An 18705-nucleotide genomic window follows, 5' to 3' on the forward strand; every position below is an offset into this window, starting at 1 on the left:
TCCATCATTCTTTTCTGGACATTTACTTACTTTAAAAAAATCATTTTATTGGGGGCTCATACAATTCCCATCACAATCCATACATACATCATTGTTTCAAGCACATATGTACATTTGTTGCCATCATCATTTTAAAAACATTTGCCTTCTACTTGAGCCCTTAATATCAGCTGCTCATTTTCCCCCTCCCTCCCCACTCCCCCCTACCTCAGGAACCCTTAATAATTCATAAATTATTATTACTGTTTTGTCATATGTTACACTGTCTGGTGTCTCACCCTGTCCTCTTCTCTTCTGTCCCTCCCACAGGGAGGAGGCTATACGTAGATTCTTGTAGTCAGTTTCCCCGTTCTACCCCACATTCTCTCCACCCCCCAGGCATTGCCACTCTCACCACTGGCCCTCAAGGAGTCATCTCTCCTGGATTCCCTGTGTTTCCAATTCCTATCTGTACCAATGTACATCCTCTGGTCTAGCCAGATTTGTAAGGTAGAATTGGGATCATGATAGTGGGGGGAGGGGAGCATTTAAGAACTAGAGGAAAGTTATATGTTACATCATTGCTACCCTGCACCCTGACTGACTCATCTTCTCCCCACAACCCTTCAGTAAGGGGATGTCCAATTGCCTACCGATGGGCTTTGAGTTTCCACTCTGTGCTCATCCATGTTTACAATGATAGGATTTTTTTGTTCTTTGATGCTTGATACCTGATCCCTTCAACAGCTCGTGGTCACACAGGCTGGTGTGCTTCTTCCATGTGGGCTTTGTTGCTTTTCAGCTAGATGGCCACGTGTTTATCTTCAAGACTTTAAGACCCCAGGCGTATCTTTTGATAGCCCGGCACCAGCTTTCTTCACCACATTTGCTTATGCACACATTTGTCTTTAGTGATCTTATCAGGAAGGTGGGCACCCACTGATATGATTTTTAGTTCTTTGCTGTCTGATAACTGGTCCCTTCTACACCTCATGGTCAGACAGGCTGATGTGCTTCTTCCATGTGGGCTTTGATGCTTCTCAGCTAGATGGCTGCTTGTTTATCTTGAAGCCTTTAAGACCCCAGGTGCTATATCTTTTGTTAGCCGGGCACCATCAGCTTTCTTCACCACATTTGCTTATGCACACATTTTTCTTCAGCAATCGTGTCAGGAAGGTGAGCATCCTGGAATGACAATTTAATCAAACAACGTGTTCTTTCATTGAGTAAGTGCTTGAGTGGAGGCCCAATGTACATCTGCTGCCTTTAATACTAAACCTATGAATATATGCACATAGATATGTTTCCCCACACTCTTATATAAATATATTTACATATGTACATTCCAGCCTTTAGATCTCTATAAATACCCTTTGACACCTAGTTCTTTCCTCTATTTCCTTTTATTTTCTTCTTGTCCCACTATCATGCACAGCCTTTGTTTGGGTTTCAGTAATTTCTCTCTGTTACATTGCCCTTGCTGAATCCCTACCAGGCCTCTCACACCCGCCTTGCCACTAATTTTGGATCACTTGTTGGCCCCCTGTCCCTGGGTTGGTCAGCACCACCTCCTTACCCTTGCCTCACCCTCTTCCGTGCCCCTCCGGAACCACTGGTCCCATTGTTTTCTCCTCCAGACTATTCATCTAGTCTATATTATCTAGATAGATCTGTAGAAATAATAATACGCACTGAAATCAAGCCATAGCAAGATAGGCGTTGTGTACACATCGATGACAACAAAAAAGGAAACCAGTTACCCATAGAAGAATAAATTAATTAAAAGAAAAAAAATTTAAAGAAAGAAAAACCTGTAAATATATAAAGGTCTGATTTTTTATCTCTAGGCATGTCCTTCAGTCAGGTCCAATGGGGTATCATGCTCTGGCCCCAGAATCTGTCCTTTGTACTCACTGCGGGGCTCCCAGCTCTGCTCCCACGGTTGCTCTGCCACAAACCTTTAGTGGTTTGCCTTGGTGTAACAGGATCAGTCTGGGCCAGTCCCGACACTGAGTCTCCAGTGTTGTACCCCTTAGGACTCTGAGCCATCAAGGGACAACGTTTGACATTTACTTTCCATTGAGCCCTTGGGATCAGCTCCTCTTCCTGCCCCCAAGGCTTTCTCACAACTTCTGTTCTTTTTGGTTTCCATCAATTCAGCTTCCCACCCCCTCTTTGCCTTCCCATCTTGGCTTTTGGATGAATGGTGACCATCTAGCCTCATGTTACAAATATTATTTATTTTAGAACTATGGATACAAGACTGGCTAGTCCCAAAGAGGTAGAAATCAAAGATGTCCCAAATGCCTAACTTTTCCAAAATGTTATAGCATTCCATTTTTCTTGATTTGATCAACCACCATTCCCCACTGAAGTATATTTCCTCACATTCCAGGTTCTGCAGTTTACTTCAGTGTCTCACAGAACTCACACAGTTAAGTAGTCATCCAAGGTCATCCTTGTATGGGGGTTTTTAGAATTCCAATCATGTCTGTTAGTGATTTTTAATGTGTACATTAGTCTTTAGTACTTAGTTTTTGTTAACCGTCTTCCATATCTGAGGGTTCTTTTCCTCATACTCTCCGACCTGGGGAGATACCCCAAATCAAATATACCCAAATCAAATATACCCAAATCAAATATACCCAAATCAAATCGGAACAAACAGCACAAAAACAAACTCACTGCCATTGAGTTGGTTCTGACTCAGGGATCCTGTAGGACAGAGTAGAACCGCCTCTGGCTTTCTGAGACCGTAGCTCTTCATGGGCGTGGAAAGCCTCATCTTCCCCCCACGGAGTGGCTGGTGGTTTTGAGCCGCCAACCTTGCAGTTATCAGCCTAACTCATAACCACTCCATCACCAGGGCTCCTAAATGAAACAAAACATGGAATTCATTGCCACTGAGTCAGTTCTGACTCACAGCGACCCTGTAGGATCGGCTGAAGCACTCCTGTGGGTTTCTGAAATAATAACTCTTTGTGGGAGTAGAGAGGCCCATCTTTCTCCAAACCAAATATAGCATTAATTAATTCAGTGATTATATTGTTTACCTTCTAAAGTAACAATAGTGTGTGTGTTTAAAGGAACACAGTATTCACTGGTGATGTTTTGTATTTTCTGAGCCAATCTGTCATGTAAGTGAAAGGTGTCTGGCCTACCACCTTTTGTAGACTTGGAGTTTTATTCTATGTGTCTCTCCCATTTTATCCGGGACTACCTATTTGTTTCACTGTTAGTGGTAGCGGGGCACTATCTTGCTCTCTGGTCTCAGGATACCGCTGCTTGTTGTAAGTTGTAAGAAATGTTATCTTCATATTCTGGTGTAATCCATTCTGAAGGCTGTCGTCTTTGATCTTGATCAGTAATTGCTTCAAGTTCTCTTCACTTGCAGTAAGCAAGGTTGTATGTTAATTTTTATCTCTAGCCTTTTCATCTTGGATATCTTGACCACCAGTATGAGTTATTTTTAATTCACAGGATAGTACTAATCAGTTGAAATAAAGTGTCTGGAGGAAATTACCTGAATGAATCTGCATGCAAGTCCTATGTTTTCTATCAATGGCAGAATGCTTTCTTCACCCAGAGTACTTGTAGGGTGGATGGAGGGGTGGTGGGAGGAACTAGGGAATCCTACTCACCCCTATTTTCCTCTCTCTTCTCTGGCTTCCAGGTTGTGAGTTGTAAAGTTAGTTGTTAGAAAGGTAAGCTCAGGTTGACTCTCAGTACCCAAGTGAGGGTTGGCTTTCAAGTGTAATACAGGCTCTCTACGAGGTCCTAGGGCTGCTAAATACATGTTAAATTCACAAATGCATCGGCAAATTGCACAGCTTTAAAAGAGGGCAGCTTATAAGAGAGAGAGATTCTTTGTTTGCAAAGCTCTAAGGACCTGACAGATAGAACCTTGAACGTGTTCCATGAAAGGGCAGCGGTCTTGGCCCGGATCCCTCTCAGAGTCTGGCATGGGGGGAAAAGCAGGATGTAGGGCTGGACTCTTACGTTCCTACAGGAGCGGCCTTGCTCCTCTCCTCCAGGCCCAGGGGAAGTCTTGAATCTCGATGGTAATAGAGTAGACCAGTCAGAAGATCTGAGCTGGTAAAGGGCAGAGCCCAGAATGGTCGCTCAGATGTAAATCACGTCAAGGAATATTGGAGGAAAAACATGCTCATTTTTTTAACCCGTCCATTTATTTAACCTTTAAAAAATGGCTACCCAGTGTGTTCTAGTCCACTTTTTTTGGCACTGAGGATCAGGTAGCAAACAAAACAGGTAGGGGAGGTAGATCACAGTGGAGGAAGTAAGTACACTATGCAGGTCAGACCCTGGTCATTGCACGGATGAAGAGGAAAGCAGGGAAGAGGTATGAATACTATGTGCTGAAGGAGCAGTTTTGAATACAATGGCCGCTGCTGTCAGCTCGAAGGTGACAGGTGAGCGGGCTTTTGACAAAGGAATTTGTGAGTTACATCCTCAGCTAAGAAAATCAAACTAATCTACTGTACTCAACCATAGATTTCAGTCACATCTACAAGACAAAAACCAGCCCAGGGGCTGTTGAGCCAACTCTGAATCATGGCCCCCCAGTGTGTGCCAGAGGACAGCTGTGCTCTTGGGGCTTCCGGTAGCTGTTTCCCCCAGACACAGATTACCCTTCTTCTGAGGAAACTCTGAGTGGGCTTGAACCTCCAGCCTTTGGGTTAACAGCTGATTGTTTGCATCGTCCACTGATTCTGCCACTGTGCATAGTGCGTGCCAACTACTTCTGTCTTGCTGGTTTAAAATTTGTTTGCAACAGGAAGAAAAAGTGTGTGTGTGTGTGTATGTGCAGGGCGGGGTATAGGGAGGAAGAGCATGCTGACATTTTCGGCGGGTGGGGCAGGGTGTGTTTGTTTGAGCCAGGATAGACCATAGAAGGTGGCAGAGGAGCCACGCCCTCCTCTTCAGTTGGTCAGATGAAGCTGTGCTGCATGAAACACGTGGCTCCAGGTGTGTGATGGCATCATGTGACTCAGTCTATAGAAATGGCTCCTGACACCACCCAGGACAGCAGAATAATGGGTCTTATTTCGACAACAGAAGATTATCGCAGGGCCAGGTTGTGTTAATAAGCAGTTCTCAAAGCTTTCTGCCTGCGAAACCTGCACCCGACTCCTCTCGTGGCACTCATGCGTTGTGCCCGTTTGTCTCTTGCAGCTTTGTAGGAAGCCAGGCGCAGAAAGTCCGGCGGGATGGCTAGCTCAGCCCGGGAGCATCTGCTTTTTGTGCGGCGCCGGAACCCCCAGATGCGCTACACCTTGAGCCCCGAGAACCTCCAGAGCCTGGCTGCCCAGAGCTCCATGTCCGAGAACGTGACCCTCCAGCGGGCCAACAGCGACACGGACCTGGTGACTTCGGAGAGCCGCTCCAGCTTGACGGCCAGCATGTACGAGTACACACTGGGGCAAGCCCAGCACCTCATCATCTTCTGGGACATTAAAGAGGAGGTGGACCCCAGCGATTGGATTGGGCTTTATCATATAGGTGAGTCCCAGGAGAAGGACTGCGTGCGGTTTGCGCTGACCTGGTGCTCTTCTGTGCGCGCCTCTAGAGGAAGCAAGATCCTCTGCGAGGGGCTTTCAGAAGGGTCGGGGCTGGTGGGGATCCATCTCTCATCCAGGTAACGAGGTTCTGGGAACTTTCCTTTCTTCTTGGGAAGGAAAGCGTGAACAACAAATAACTGGTTTCTGTGAATTTTATGGTAGCGTGCCTGCCTTATTCAGTGTCCAAATCCGGGGATTTTGTAGTGTTTTCTTTTTAGAACTGCACACTGTTTCTGATTGGTAGGCTTGTTGTTGAAAGAGGTGACTGTTTAACATGGCTTTACATGTTTAAACAGCATGACAAAGAAGTTTAGCTGTAGATAACCTGAAACAATGTTTTCTATTTCCTAAAGGCTGAATTGAATGACTAAGAACATGAAATCTAAGTTATGCTTTTATTTTGCAATTCCCTGATGTGTCCTAGACCACTTAGGTGAAGCGAGGGTCACGTTCTCTGGCTAAACAACCTAGAAATGTGTTGCTCCTTGTTTTAATCAAAGTGGCTCTGTGTGTAGCTACTTTGCATCTGTTATTCATAGGTGAGTGAATGATGAATGGAACTGCTCAGAAAACAAACTGCTGTATTTTGTAGCGGAAAACCAAAAATAGCCATATGGCCCTAGAGAGAACACAATTAATTTTGGATTTTAATCCTAATATCTCCTAACATTGGAGATATATATATATATTTTAGCCAAATGAAGGGACTCCTTCCCAAATTCCCTATCAGAGAGAGGATTACCTGGAGATGCTGGGATTTGGGTTCCAGGCAGCTGCAATAAAGGTCATATCACAATGAAACAAATCATAAGGTTTTTTTCTCCCAGTGCATCTGTTATTTTTACACGAAACCATGGTCTACGGTGTGAAACAACACTGTGAAAAAGAATGCAGTATTGTGAGACCGGCCCACAGGGACACAGAGAGAAGAAATGATGCATGCTGCTGGTGGACTTACCTGACCCCAGGCCCCACAGCCTTCCCATTTGTAGAAAGTGCTGTGTCTGTGAAGTGTAGTCAGGCAAAGTATGCACATATTTTATGTGGCAGACATGGTTGCTTGCACTGTACATTATATACATCTTTTAAAAATGAATCTATAAATTAGCAGGACAAAGACCTGATTTGGGCAGTGATTCTCCACAGGGGCACGTTTGCTTCTGTAATGACATCTGGCAGGATCTAGTGGCCTTTTGGAGCCTCGGTGGTGTGGTGGTTGGGTTGCTAGCTGCAAGGGCAGTCATTGGAAAACTCCAGGCTCTCTGTCGGAGAAGGAAAGGGCTTTCTACTCCCACAAGGATTTCCAGGCTTAGAAACTCATGGGCAGTTCTCTCCTGCCCTAGAGGGCCCTACGGAGTGGGCATTGCCTCAGTGACCGTGAGTGTGGTTTGGTTTGAGTGATTTTTTTGGTTGTCTCAAGTGGGTAGGGAGTCCCTCGGTGCCACAGAAAGTTGAGTATTGGTGCCGTGAAAGAATGACAGTGACTTACTTCTGAAATATTACAGCCTTGAAAACAAGGAAACAGTGTGGGGCCACATCAGACCTCCTCTGGCTCCCACAGCTGATTGGCCCAGGACAGAGGTCAGAGATGCCTCCACGCTCCATTCCATTTCCCGCTCTCTGACACCAGTGTCTCTCAGGTGGCACTCCTGTGGCTGGACCGGATGATTCACTGCAAAGGCTGCTTAGGACTCACAGATGATGTTCACAAGGATGGGGTTTACTAGGGAAGTTAAACCAAAACAATAACAACAAAACACCAAACTCACTGCCATCGCGTTGATTCCAATTCGTAGAGACTCTAAAGGACAGGAAGAACTGCCCCTGTAGAGACTAAAGGACGGGGTTGAACTGCCTCTGCGGGTTTCTGCGACTGTAATTCTTTATGGGAACTTTTATCTTTCTCCCATGGAGCAGGTGATGGTTTTAAACTGCAATTAGCAGTCCAATGTGTAACCATTATGCCACTGGGGAAGTTAACAGCTTATCATTCAGGGGAAAATCCTTGGGATGGAGCATTCAGCCAATTGACCTGTCCTCTGTCATCTTCAGGCAATGTTACAGGATTTTTTAGGGCTGATAACAAATGCCCAAGGGCATGCCACACTGCTGTAAGTCTCAGCCCCAAAGGCACTCAGCTCTGTGGGTCAGCAAGAGCATCTCTGTTAACTGAGTGCCCAAGGGCACTCCACTCCACAAGCCAGCCTCCTGCCCCAAAGAACTCAGCTATACCTGCTTTGTGGGCTGGGACATCCATCATTCTGTCTCATGGTCTGGCTCCTGGTTCTTTTGCTGCTGCTGTGCCACTCCTCTGGTGTCACAACTGTCTCCCACATCAAGGGGGTTCAATGCATAGGGATCTCACAGCCAAAGGGAACGCTTCACTGCTGGCTCTTCTTTTTGCTAGTGGTACTATCCCCGCGTTCTGCTTCTGAGATGGTTCGTTTTATACCCAGCAGGCCGGCAATCACAATGAACCCTGTTAACAGTCACTCCCACCCAAACTTGTCAATGTCTTCCTTGACCTTCTCTTACCCAGATGCATCATCGAGAAAGGATCATTTCGTAGGAGTTACAGAGACTGTGGTCAGAAGAGCTATATTAAGTAATTCATTGCACTTCAGAAGTATAGTTCTACTCTGATGAATGTGGGGCCACCATGAGTTAGTTAGAAATAACTTGATCGTAATTGGGTTGGTCTTGGTTCAGTTGAGTAGAGGGAAGCAAGGCCAGAGATGCTGCAGAAATTGTACAGGACATGCCATTGCCACCACTCTTACTCAGTGTCGCACTGGAGGTGCTAGCCAGAGCAATAAGGCAAGAAAGGGAACCAAAGAATGCTCACGTTGGCAGGAAAAATGAAAACTGCTCCTTATAGATGCTGTGACATGACACGTAGAAAATCCTAGACACTCCACAAGGAAGTTACTAGAACTAATAGATGGATTCAGCAAATGGCAAGGGACACGATCAAGATACACAAGTCACTTGGGTTCCTCTACACCGGCAAGGGGAACTCTACAAAGGAAATAAAGAAAACGATAATATTTATAATATCCCACAAAGAATGAAATGCTCACCACGGATGTAAAAGTTTTACACAAGGGAAAATACAAAACACTACATCATGAAACCGATGGGACAAATAGAAATGGACAAACATCCCATGCTCATGGATTGGAATGCACAACACCGTGAACATGTCAATACTGCCCAATGAGATGTAGAAATGTAATGCAATCCGATCCAAATCTCAACTACTTTCTTTACTGAAAGAGCGTTATCTGCGACTTTATGTGGAAAGGAAAGAGAATCCAGACAAGAGAGGAATTAAGGGATCCAGTGCGCAGTACACGTTAGCTTCCAGTCGACCAAAGCCATGAAGTTTCAGTGTTCTTACATTTTACTTTCTAGAAGGTCTGTAAGTCAAAAAAGTTCTAACTAGGTAATCAGTCCCAAAGATATGGCTAAGAAAGTGAAAATAGAAATGGTCTCTTTTAGTGTGTCGGGCTGGCCCTAATCCCAACTGCACGGACAGCCCCCCCACCCCACAGAAGAATTCACTTCAGAGGTCAGCACTGAAGTCACAGCTCAGGGAGAGGGGCGGGTCTGGTCAGAGCACACAGGAGCAAAGGAAGAGGGAAGGAGAGAGATTGGAACACTTCCTGCCCACCAAGCCCCGAGGACGATTCTCCTGCTCAGAGCAGACAATGCCCTGAGAGGCCCAGAGGGCCGCCACCCCCCTCCCCGCCAGGAGACAAGATGTCCCTCATTGACCCATAGTGCTACAAGGGACAACACTGGAGGCACAGTGTGGGAATTGTGCCCAATCTGACCCCACCATATGGGGCAAATCGCCAAGGGCATGCAATAGAGCTGCAAGGGGAGCAAAGCAACGAAGTACCCAGGAAACACCAAATATAGACTTTGGTGCCAGGGTGTGGCACCCCATCAGACTCAACTGAAAAACACTCCTAAAGGTCAACAGACAAACCTTGAACTATTTATAGGCTTTTCTTTTTTTGTCCTTTTGTTGGTTTTTGTTTTGCTCTGCCTCATTTTTGTGCTTATTAGTGTCTCTGCTTGTCTATCTAGATAAGATAGGCTGGATAAACAATCTGGAGGAGAAAACAATGGAACTGATGGTTCCCGGGTGAAGTGGGAGAGGGGAGGTGGGGAAAGGAAGTAGATGTTAACAAACCCAGGGACAAGTGATCTAAACTCAGTGGCGAGGAGGGGAGGAGGGCGTAGGCTTACTGATAGTATTTGATGAAGGGCAATGTAACCTAGAGGAATTACTGAAACCCAAATGAAGGCTGAACATGATAGTGGGATAAGAGAAAAGTAAAAGAAAATAGAGGAAAGAACTAGGAGGCAAAGGGCATTTATAGAGGTCTAAATGCAGGCATGTACATATGTAAATATATTTATATATAACAATAGGGAAATAGACCTATGTACATATATTTATATGTTAAGTATTAGGTAGTGGATGGGCATTGAGCCTCTACTCAAGTACTCTGTCAATGTAAGAACACTTTGTTCTAATAATCTCGCATTCTGTGATGCTCAGCTTCCTGACATGGTTACTTAAGACAAAATAGGTGCATAGCAAATGTGGTGAAGAAAGCTGATGGTGCCTGGCTATCAAAAGATTTAGCATCTGAGGTCTTAAAGGCTTGAAGATAAACAAGCGGCCATCTAGCTGAGAAGCAACAGAGCCCACATGGAAGAAGCACACCAGGCTGTGTGATCATGAGGTGTCAATGGGGTCAGGTACCAGGCATCAAAGACACAGAACAAAAAATCATATCAATGTGAATGAGGGGGAGTGCAGAGTGGAGACCCAAAGCCCATCTGTAGACAGTTGGACATCCCCTTACAGAAGGGTCACAGGAATCCATCAGGATGCAATATAACACCAATGAAACATACAACTCTCCTATAGTTCTTTAATGCTTCCTCTCCTCCTCCCCACCCCCCCTACGATCATGACCCTAATTCTACTTTATAAATTGGCTAGACCAGAGCATGTACACAGGTACATATAAGAGCTGGAAACAGGGAATCCAGGACAGAGAAACTCTTCAGGACAAATAATGAGAATAACAGAACCAGAAGGGTAAGGGGAAGAGGGGGGAGGATCTGATCACAATGATCTGTGTGTAACCCCCCTCCCACGGGGATGGACAAGAGAAAAGTGGGTGAAGGGAGACATCAGTCAGTGTAAGACATTAAGAAATAATAGTAATTTATAAATTATCAAGACTTCATGAGAGAGTGAGGGTGGGGGAGAAGAGAGGGAAAAAAAAACGAAGAGCCGATACCAAGGGCTCAAGTAGAAAGAAAATGTTTTGAGAATGATGATGGCAACATATGTACAAATGTGCTTGACACAGTGGATGTATGTATGAATCGTGATAAGAGCTGTATTAGCCCCCAATAAAATGATTAAAACAAGCACAACCACAAAAATTGTCTCCTTTAATAAGTGCTCATTCGTCCGATTTATATAGCAATCTGATAGACTTCTGTTTGATCATCTTGTATCCTGCCACTCTGCCATATTCCTCTGTTGCTTCCAGTACTCCTCTTGTGGAACTTTTGGGTTTTTTCATATATAAAATCATATCATCTTCAAATAACGATAGTTTCACCTTTTCTTTTCCTAGACTAATACCTTTGATGTCTTTCTTTGCCTCATGTTGTTAGCTAGGACATCCAGTACAATGTTAAAGAAAAGTGGGTACAAGGGACATCCTTGTCTCGTCCCCCTTTTCAGTGGGTTTGTTTTTGTCTTTTCTCCATTGACTACCACATTGGCTGTTGGTTTTTCATACATAGCTTGCATTATATTGAGGAATTTTCCTTCCATTCCTATCTTCTTGAGTGTCTTAAACAGGAATTGGGGGGGTTGGATGTTGTTGAATGCTTTTTCTGCGTCTATAGTATCATGTGGATTTTATCTCTGTTCATGTCAATGTAGCAAATAATACTGATGGATTTTTGGATGTTTGACCTTCCCTGCATTCCTTGGACGAATACCACTTGGTCATGGTGAATTATTCGTTTTATATACTTTTGTATTTTATTGATCAGTATTTTGTTAATGATTTTTGCATTGATGTTCATCAGAGATATTGGTCTGTCATTCTAGATTCTTATGGGATCCTTGCCTACTTTAGGTATCAGTGGTATACTAGCTTCATAGGAATTGTTTAGGAGTTTGCTGTCTTTTCTATGCTTTGGAAGAATTTATGTAGAATTGGTGTCAGTTCTTCCCTGAATGCTGAGTAGAATTCTCCTGTGAAGCTATCTGGCCCGGGGGATTTTTATGTTGGCAATCTCTTGATAACCTTGTCTATTTCTTCTATTGCTATGGGTCTGTTGAGGTTCTTGGCGTCCATCTTAGATAGTCTAGGCAGGGGAAGTATTTGTCCATGTCTTCCAAGTTGTTGAATTCATTTGGAGTATAGGCCTTCATAGTACTATATAATTAGCCTTTTAATTTCATTAGGGTCTTTCATAAGACAAAATGGGTGCACAAGCAAATGTGGTGAAGAAAGCTGATGGTGCCTGGCTAATAAAAGATATAACATCTGGGATCTTAAAGGCTTGATGATAAACAAGCGGCATCTATCTGAGAAGCAACAAAGCCCACATGGAAGAAGCACACCAGCCTGTGCGATCACAAGGCATTGATGGTATCAGGTATCGGGCATCAGAAGACCCCAAACAGTCATATCGATGTGAACGAGGGGTGCTGGAGTGGAGATCCTAAGCCCATCTGTAGGCAGTTGGACATTCCCTAACACAAGGGTCACAAGGAGGGGGTGAGCCAGCCAGGGTGCAGTATAGCACTGATGAAACATACAACATTCCTCTAGTTCTTTAATGGTATCACTCCCCTGTCCCCACATCATGACCCCAGTTCTACCTTGCAAATCTGGCTAGACCAGATCATATACACTGGTAAAGATAAGAGCTGGAAACACAGGGAATCCAGTACAGATGACCCCTCAGAAACAGTAACGGGAGTAGCTATACCATGAAGGTAGGTGGAAGCTGGAGGCAGAAAAGGGCAACTAATTGCAATGATTGAGGTATTACCCTTCCTCACAGGGTGATGAACAACAGAAACATTGGTGAAGGGAGACAGCAGACAGTGTAAGATAAGTATAAATAATAATAATTTATAATTTATCAACAGTTTATGAGTGGGAGGAAGGGGAAAAAAAGCAAAGCTGATTCCAAGGGGTCAAGTAAAAAGAAAATGCCTTGAGAAGGATGATGGCAACATATGTAGAAATATTGTTTTTGATGCGATGGATGTATGGATTGTTATAAGAGCTATAAGAGTCCCCAATAAAATGAGTTACTGCAAAAGTGCTCATTTTCTTCTAGTTTATTTCAAGAAGCTTCTATTTTTTCTTATATAAATCATAATTTTTATTTTTGCTCCACTCCATATGTCATTTTTACTTTGGTTGCTTTTAAGATTTAAAAAAAACTAAACACACAGAAAAATAAACTTCCTCACTGGCCACAAAACTCATTGCCACCAGATGAATTCTGTCTCACAGTGACCCTTCAGGGAAGAGTGGAGCTGCCCCTGTGGGCTTTCAAAATGAAGACCTTTATAGGCGTAGGAAGCCTATCTTACTCCGTATCTTTCTGGAGGTCCTTGTACCACTTGCCTGAAGGTCTGTAAAGCACTGCCTGATCTGTTTCCTCAGCCGATCTGGTTTTGCTTCATCAGAAGTAGTTGTTCCCATGCTTTTGATATGGGGTTGAAGTTGCAAGGTGCCATTAATTTTCTTATCGGACCATTTCCAGAGAAATCGGAATAAAGCTGATTGTTTAGTACATGTGCTTGTCCATTTGCTTTCATGTGTTTCCTACTGGTTTTAGCTCCCTAGTGAGAACGAATTGCCATCTCTAAACTTTCAAAAGGTAGGGTCAAACCTGGACATTTAGGCATAAATATAACTCATAGCTTACCAAAGTACTTGGTGTGGCTATTGGAGTACTATGTGTTTTAGCTGGCCTTCGCCTATGGGCCCCATAAGACACAGGTCCTAGCATCTAGAGTTTGAAATACAGTGCGCTTCTGTGGCTGTGGGCACATGGCTGTGTTTAAAAGAATGGCCAGCTTCTCTGGGACCTCATACTGAGTGAGCAGAGACCTAGCCTTAAGCAGAGATGGCTCTTTCTGTCTTGAGACTAGGAGGCCTCTTCTGATGTCTAGAGTGCAGACAGCCTTACTTCTGTGGGGATTTTGCTATCTTACGTAGGAAGGATAGGCATCGATGGTCACACTGCCGTCGGTACAGATAGCCATTTCTTGCCCCCTTCATCCTGGAGACAGAATCCTGGTGGGGTCAGGCAGAGGAACTTTGATCTAAGGGATAGTAGGCCCTTACTGGCTGTGAAAGGTTGAATGTTGTATAGGTGGTTGAATCTAACTGGTGGTTAGTCTAGGATTAGGCATATTAACCAGTTGTGACCACTCAAATGGTAGTTGAGGATTTTTAGGAAGCTTGTCTTTCCAATGAAAATCTAGGCCCTCATGAAGAGACCTTACACTTCTTTTTTTTGTACTTGGGGTTTTATTCTGTTCTGTAGGGTTGCTATGAGCCTGGATCCAGTTGATGGCAGTGCGTTTGGTTTTGGTGGTTGCTGTAACATAAATGTGCTGAGATTTTAGGTTTCCTGACACCTGTCAGGAGTCAACTTTAGGCTTCTTGGTAAGCAGCAGCCACCCCCTTCGGTTGTGTCCTGAGAAGCCAGATTGTTTCCTAGCAACTTCTAGTTTTATTTATGGAGCCAGAGAGACAGTCTCTATAGAAATATTTCCCAAAGGGAAGAGATTTTAGTGGAACCTGGAGATGACGAGGTGTGGCTTATCAGCACATTCAGCATTTTGATTATGTTTTTCTTGGCTTACATTTTCTTCCCCCTTTGAAGTGAGTTTTGTTTTTGTCTGGTTGTTAATGATGCTTTGCACTATACAACTCACTCCATGTGACTTTTAGTTTTACCAATCTGGAGGGGAAATATATCCTTCTGCACTGGAAAATACATCTTTGTTTAGGTATTTTAGATTGTAAATAGGCCTGACTAGAACTATTAGAGGCCTGGTCAAGCTGTTGGCATTTGGCTGCTAAACGCAAGGTCAGTGGTTCCAACTCATCAGCTGCTCCGGGGGAGCAAGATGAAGCTGATTGTAAAGACTTACAGTCTCCGAAACCTTCGATAAGGGGTTTATGCGTCTATGTAGGGGTTGGTTGCACACTAGTTAAAGCACTCATCTGCTAACTGCAAGGTCACTTGCTTGCACCCTTAGGTGCTCCTTGGGTGAAAGAAGCAGCAGCCTGCTTTTGTACGGATATGCGGCATTGGAAACCTCATGGGGGCAGTTCTTGGCTGTGCTGTAGGGTTACTTAAGTTGGGCGATTGGCAATGTAAATGAACAAGTTACAAATAGCAAAGTACTATTTGATGAAACTGATTAAAAAGGAAGTTTGTAAAACAGAGGCTCATTACATCCCCCCTCCCAAAAGTTGCATACACCCTGAGATTTTCAGAAAATTTCTGAAAATAGCTTCTGTACGCAATAGAACCTGTGAAGTATCTTTGGTGGTATAATTATCTCAGATCCCCAAGTCTCCAAATTTCAACAATTAATGGCTTAGAGATGGTTTTCAGAAATCTCTAAGTTTTTAATTTATTGTTGGTCTCCAAAATATCCAAAATTAGAATTGATACCTTCAAAAATTTAATGGTCCTGCTCACTGCCTCTTGATAAGGACACAAAATGGAAACTATGCAAGTACTTATCTTATGCAAAAACCTGTAGGGAATTCAATGCAACCAACTTTCCTTAAAAAATCAAATAGAAGCAGATAAACAAGCGGCCATCTAGCCCAGAAGCAACAAAGCCCACATGGAAGAACACACCAGCCTGTGTGATCGAGTGGTCCCGAAGGGATCAGTTATCAGGCATCAAAGAACAAAAAATCATATCATTGAATGCACACCTCCATGATACTCGCGCCGAAGACAAACGGGTGCATAAGCAAATGTGGCAAAGAAAGTTGATGGTGCCCTGCTATCAAAAGAGATCGTGTCTGGGGTCTTAAAGACTCGAAGGTGAACAAGCGGCCATCTAGCTCAGAAGCAATAAAGCTCACATGGAAGAAGCACACCAGCCTGTGCGATCACGAGGTGCCAAAGGGACCAGGTATAAGGCACCATGCAAAATATATACCATAGTGAATGAAGGGGGAAGTGCAGAGTGGAGACCCAAAGCCCATTTGTCGGCCACTGGAGATCCACTCATAGAGGGGTTTAGGAGAGGAGATGAGTCAGTCAGGGTGCGATGTAGCACCGATGAAGAACACAGCTTTCCCCCATATCCTGGATGCTTCCTTCCCCTAACTACCATGATCTGAATTCTACTTTGCAGGACTGGATAGGGCAGAGGTTGTACACTGGTGCATATGGGAGCTGGAGGCACAGGGAATCTAGCCTTCAGGACCAGGGGTGTGAGAGGCGAGGATGGGAGAGGGGAGGGTGAGTGGGTTGGAAAGGGGGAACTGATTACAAGGATCCACAAGCGACCTCCTCCCTGGGAGACGGTCGGCAAAGAAGGGGGTGATGGGAGACTCCGGATAGGGCAAGATATGACAAAATAACAATCTATAAATTATCGAGGGCTCATGAGGGAGGGGGGAGCGGGGAGGGAGGAGTAAAAAAAGAGGACCTGATGCAAAGGGCTTAAGTAGAGAGCAAATGCTTTGAAAATGATTAGGGCAAAGAATGTACAGATGTGCTTTATACAATTGATGTATGTACATGTATGGATTGTGATAAGAGTTGTATGAGCCCCTAATAACATGTAAAAAAAATCAAATAGAAGCATGAGTTAAGAAGGAGGCAGACCATATTAAATTTGCTTCAGGCTCACAATTTCCTTCTTCTGAACCTTTTATCATGTGCTGCTTTTTCTGGCCATTCAGAAGAAAAACATTCCACCCATGGGCTTACTTTTCTCTTTGTAAGCTCTCCTTTCTCGACTTCCGGTGCCCAAGTAGAAGTAGCAAAATGCACATTATGAAAATTAGAAGTATGGACCATGCTGGACCCAGGTGCTCTTCCCAGTGCCGGTCTGTGAACTGTTTGTTGCCAAGCTGTGACTAGATCAGGAGCAGGTTCCAGAATCTAAATCGATGTATTGCTTCCTTCATGGAGAAAACCTTGCAATGGTAAAACAAACCCATGTCGCTGGAAAAGGCTAGAAAAGGTGTTTTGTGTTGGCTCAAGCATCTCATTGCATCATGGACAGGTAGCAAATAATTTACCACCATCTGTCAGGACCATACTCTGAATATACCTCTCATTGTCCATGTGTGGAAGATTATTCTTTCAAAGATCAACAGCAGAATAGCTGCATTTTAGAGCATTGTGATACATTTACATGTGTCTGCTAAAAATAAAATAAGACTGAAGTATATGGATACTTGTTAGGGGCATAATCATTTCCGGAGCTTAAGTTTCTAGTGTCCCAGTCTTCATTTCCTCCCTATGGATGGGTGATGGAGTCCAGTGACTTTGACCCTATGAGTATTTTGTTCACCACCTTCCAGATTTTTATAATATGAATTAGCACTTGTATGATTAATATTTTTCTTTAACGCATCAGATTACAACCAACAGAGTTATCTGCCCTGACTTGCTCTAAGCAATGGGAAGGGTCTGCTGGGTTGCTTATATCTATTTTGACACACATTGATTACTAAGACATAACCTTCAATAGCAAAGCACTTGAGATCATCATATGCAGCACATTTGGAGAAATTTTCGTCCAGAGTGACCAGTGGTACAGTGTATAAACTCAAGAGTGAGACAGATTATACTAAAGGACAATCCATTTCGCAGGAGACCGACTCTGGGCGAGTTATTTACTCTTTCTAAATTTCATCTTCCTTATTTGTGGGCTGTGGAGAAACAACCGAAGTACCTTCTGCATGAGGATTAAAAGAGACAAAGTATATATTACTCTGAGCAGGGTGTCTGGCACATTGTAAGGTCCTGCTGGTGATAAACTATTATTGTTTTGACTGTTATTAATATAATCCTCTGGCTGGCAGTCTGAGGCTGTAGCATAACCCAGTCCAATGAATAAATGTCCAACAAGGGCCTTTAGGTTACAGTGCCACACTGGTCTACTTTTATATGACATGAAGTATTGTCCTTTGAAACACAGCTCTAGTAGTGGTACAAAGCACCGGAAATACAAGCGCTAGGCTAATGTGGAATTTTAATTTGAGTATTATGTAGGGTTTAAAGCAGCATGCTTTCTGAGGCGACGGGAAAGCTGCTTTTCCATCTGAAATTCATTCAAATGGAACAAAGAATTAATGTACTAGGTATTTAGTTTCCAGAATACCTGTGAAACACAGGTAAGAGTGCCTCTGCTTAAGCTCTTTTGATATTTGTGCATGATTATTGCCAGATTATATTAGTTTTAAGTTATGGCCTTAAACTTTAAAAATATTTAGGAAATAAATGCTTTGAACATGAAATTGGTTTTCGAATGAACTTAGCCCAAAATTACTTTCTTGGTCCCTTGCTGCATCGGGGAAGAGCTCCTGTGGCTGAGCGAGTTACAAGCTGGAACCTCGCAGCTACCCTGAGGGAGAAAGAGGAGGCATCTCTGTCGAGAGCGACAGTCTGGGAAACCTGAAAGGGCAGTTCTGCTCTGTCTTGTCTTGTCTGTCTGACTTGTAATTGATGCGATGACACCGAGTGTTTGAGTTTAGTTGGATTAGGAGAGCTTAAGTTATGCTGTAGTAATTAACTACAACAAATGATCGTTGCTTTGTAATGGCATCTGACTCCGGGACTGATTGCCTTAAGGCAGGGGACTGACATGCTTCCTCTTACTCTGACACCAACCATTCCTCCCAGGGCACTCTACTTCCCAGCTGGGCTTGATAATTCATGGCCACACACAACTCACAGTGCTCATGATTATGGGCTTTATTAGGGACACTAACAGTTTACAAATCAGGATACAATTGTTTCGGCAAGACAATGGCTTCTCTGCTGGGCCAACAGGCCAGCCTCTCTCTGACCCCCAGCC

General features: G+C 43.9%; 1 protein-coding gene across 1 annotated transcript in view; it reads left to right on the forward strand.

The window, feature by feature from the left end:
* HECW2 (HECT, C2 and WW domain containing E3 ubiquitin protein ligase 2) overlaps window positions 1-18705 on the forward strand; it is a 431089-nt gene that overhangs the window by 158391 nt on the left and 253993 nt on the right. The window contains exon 2 of the mRNA XM_075529169.1: window positions 5173-5499. Within this exon, the coding sequence (XP_075385284.1) occupies window positions 5208-5499 (292 nt within the window). The 5' untranslated portion in view covers window positions 5173-5207. The remainder of the gene's footprint in view (window positions 1-5172; window positions 5500-18705) is intronic.

Source organism: Tenrec ecaudatus, chromosome 13 (genome assembly GCF_050624435.1).
Source record: "Tenrec ecaudatus isolate mTenEca1 chromosome 13, mTenEca1.hap1, whole genome shotgun sequence".
NCBI classification, from domain to species: Eukaryota; Metazoa; Chordata; class Mammalia; order Afrosoricida; family Tenrecidae; genus Tenrec; species Tenrec ecaudatus.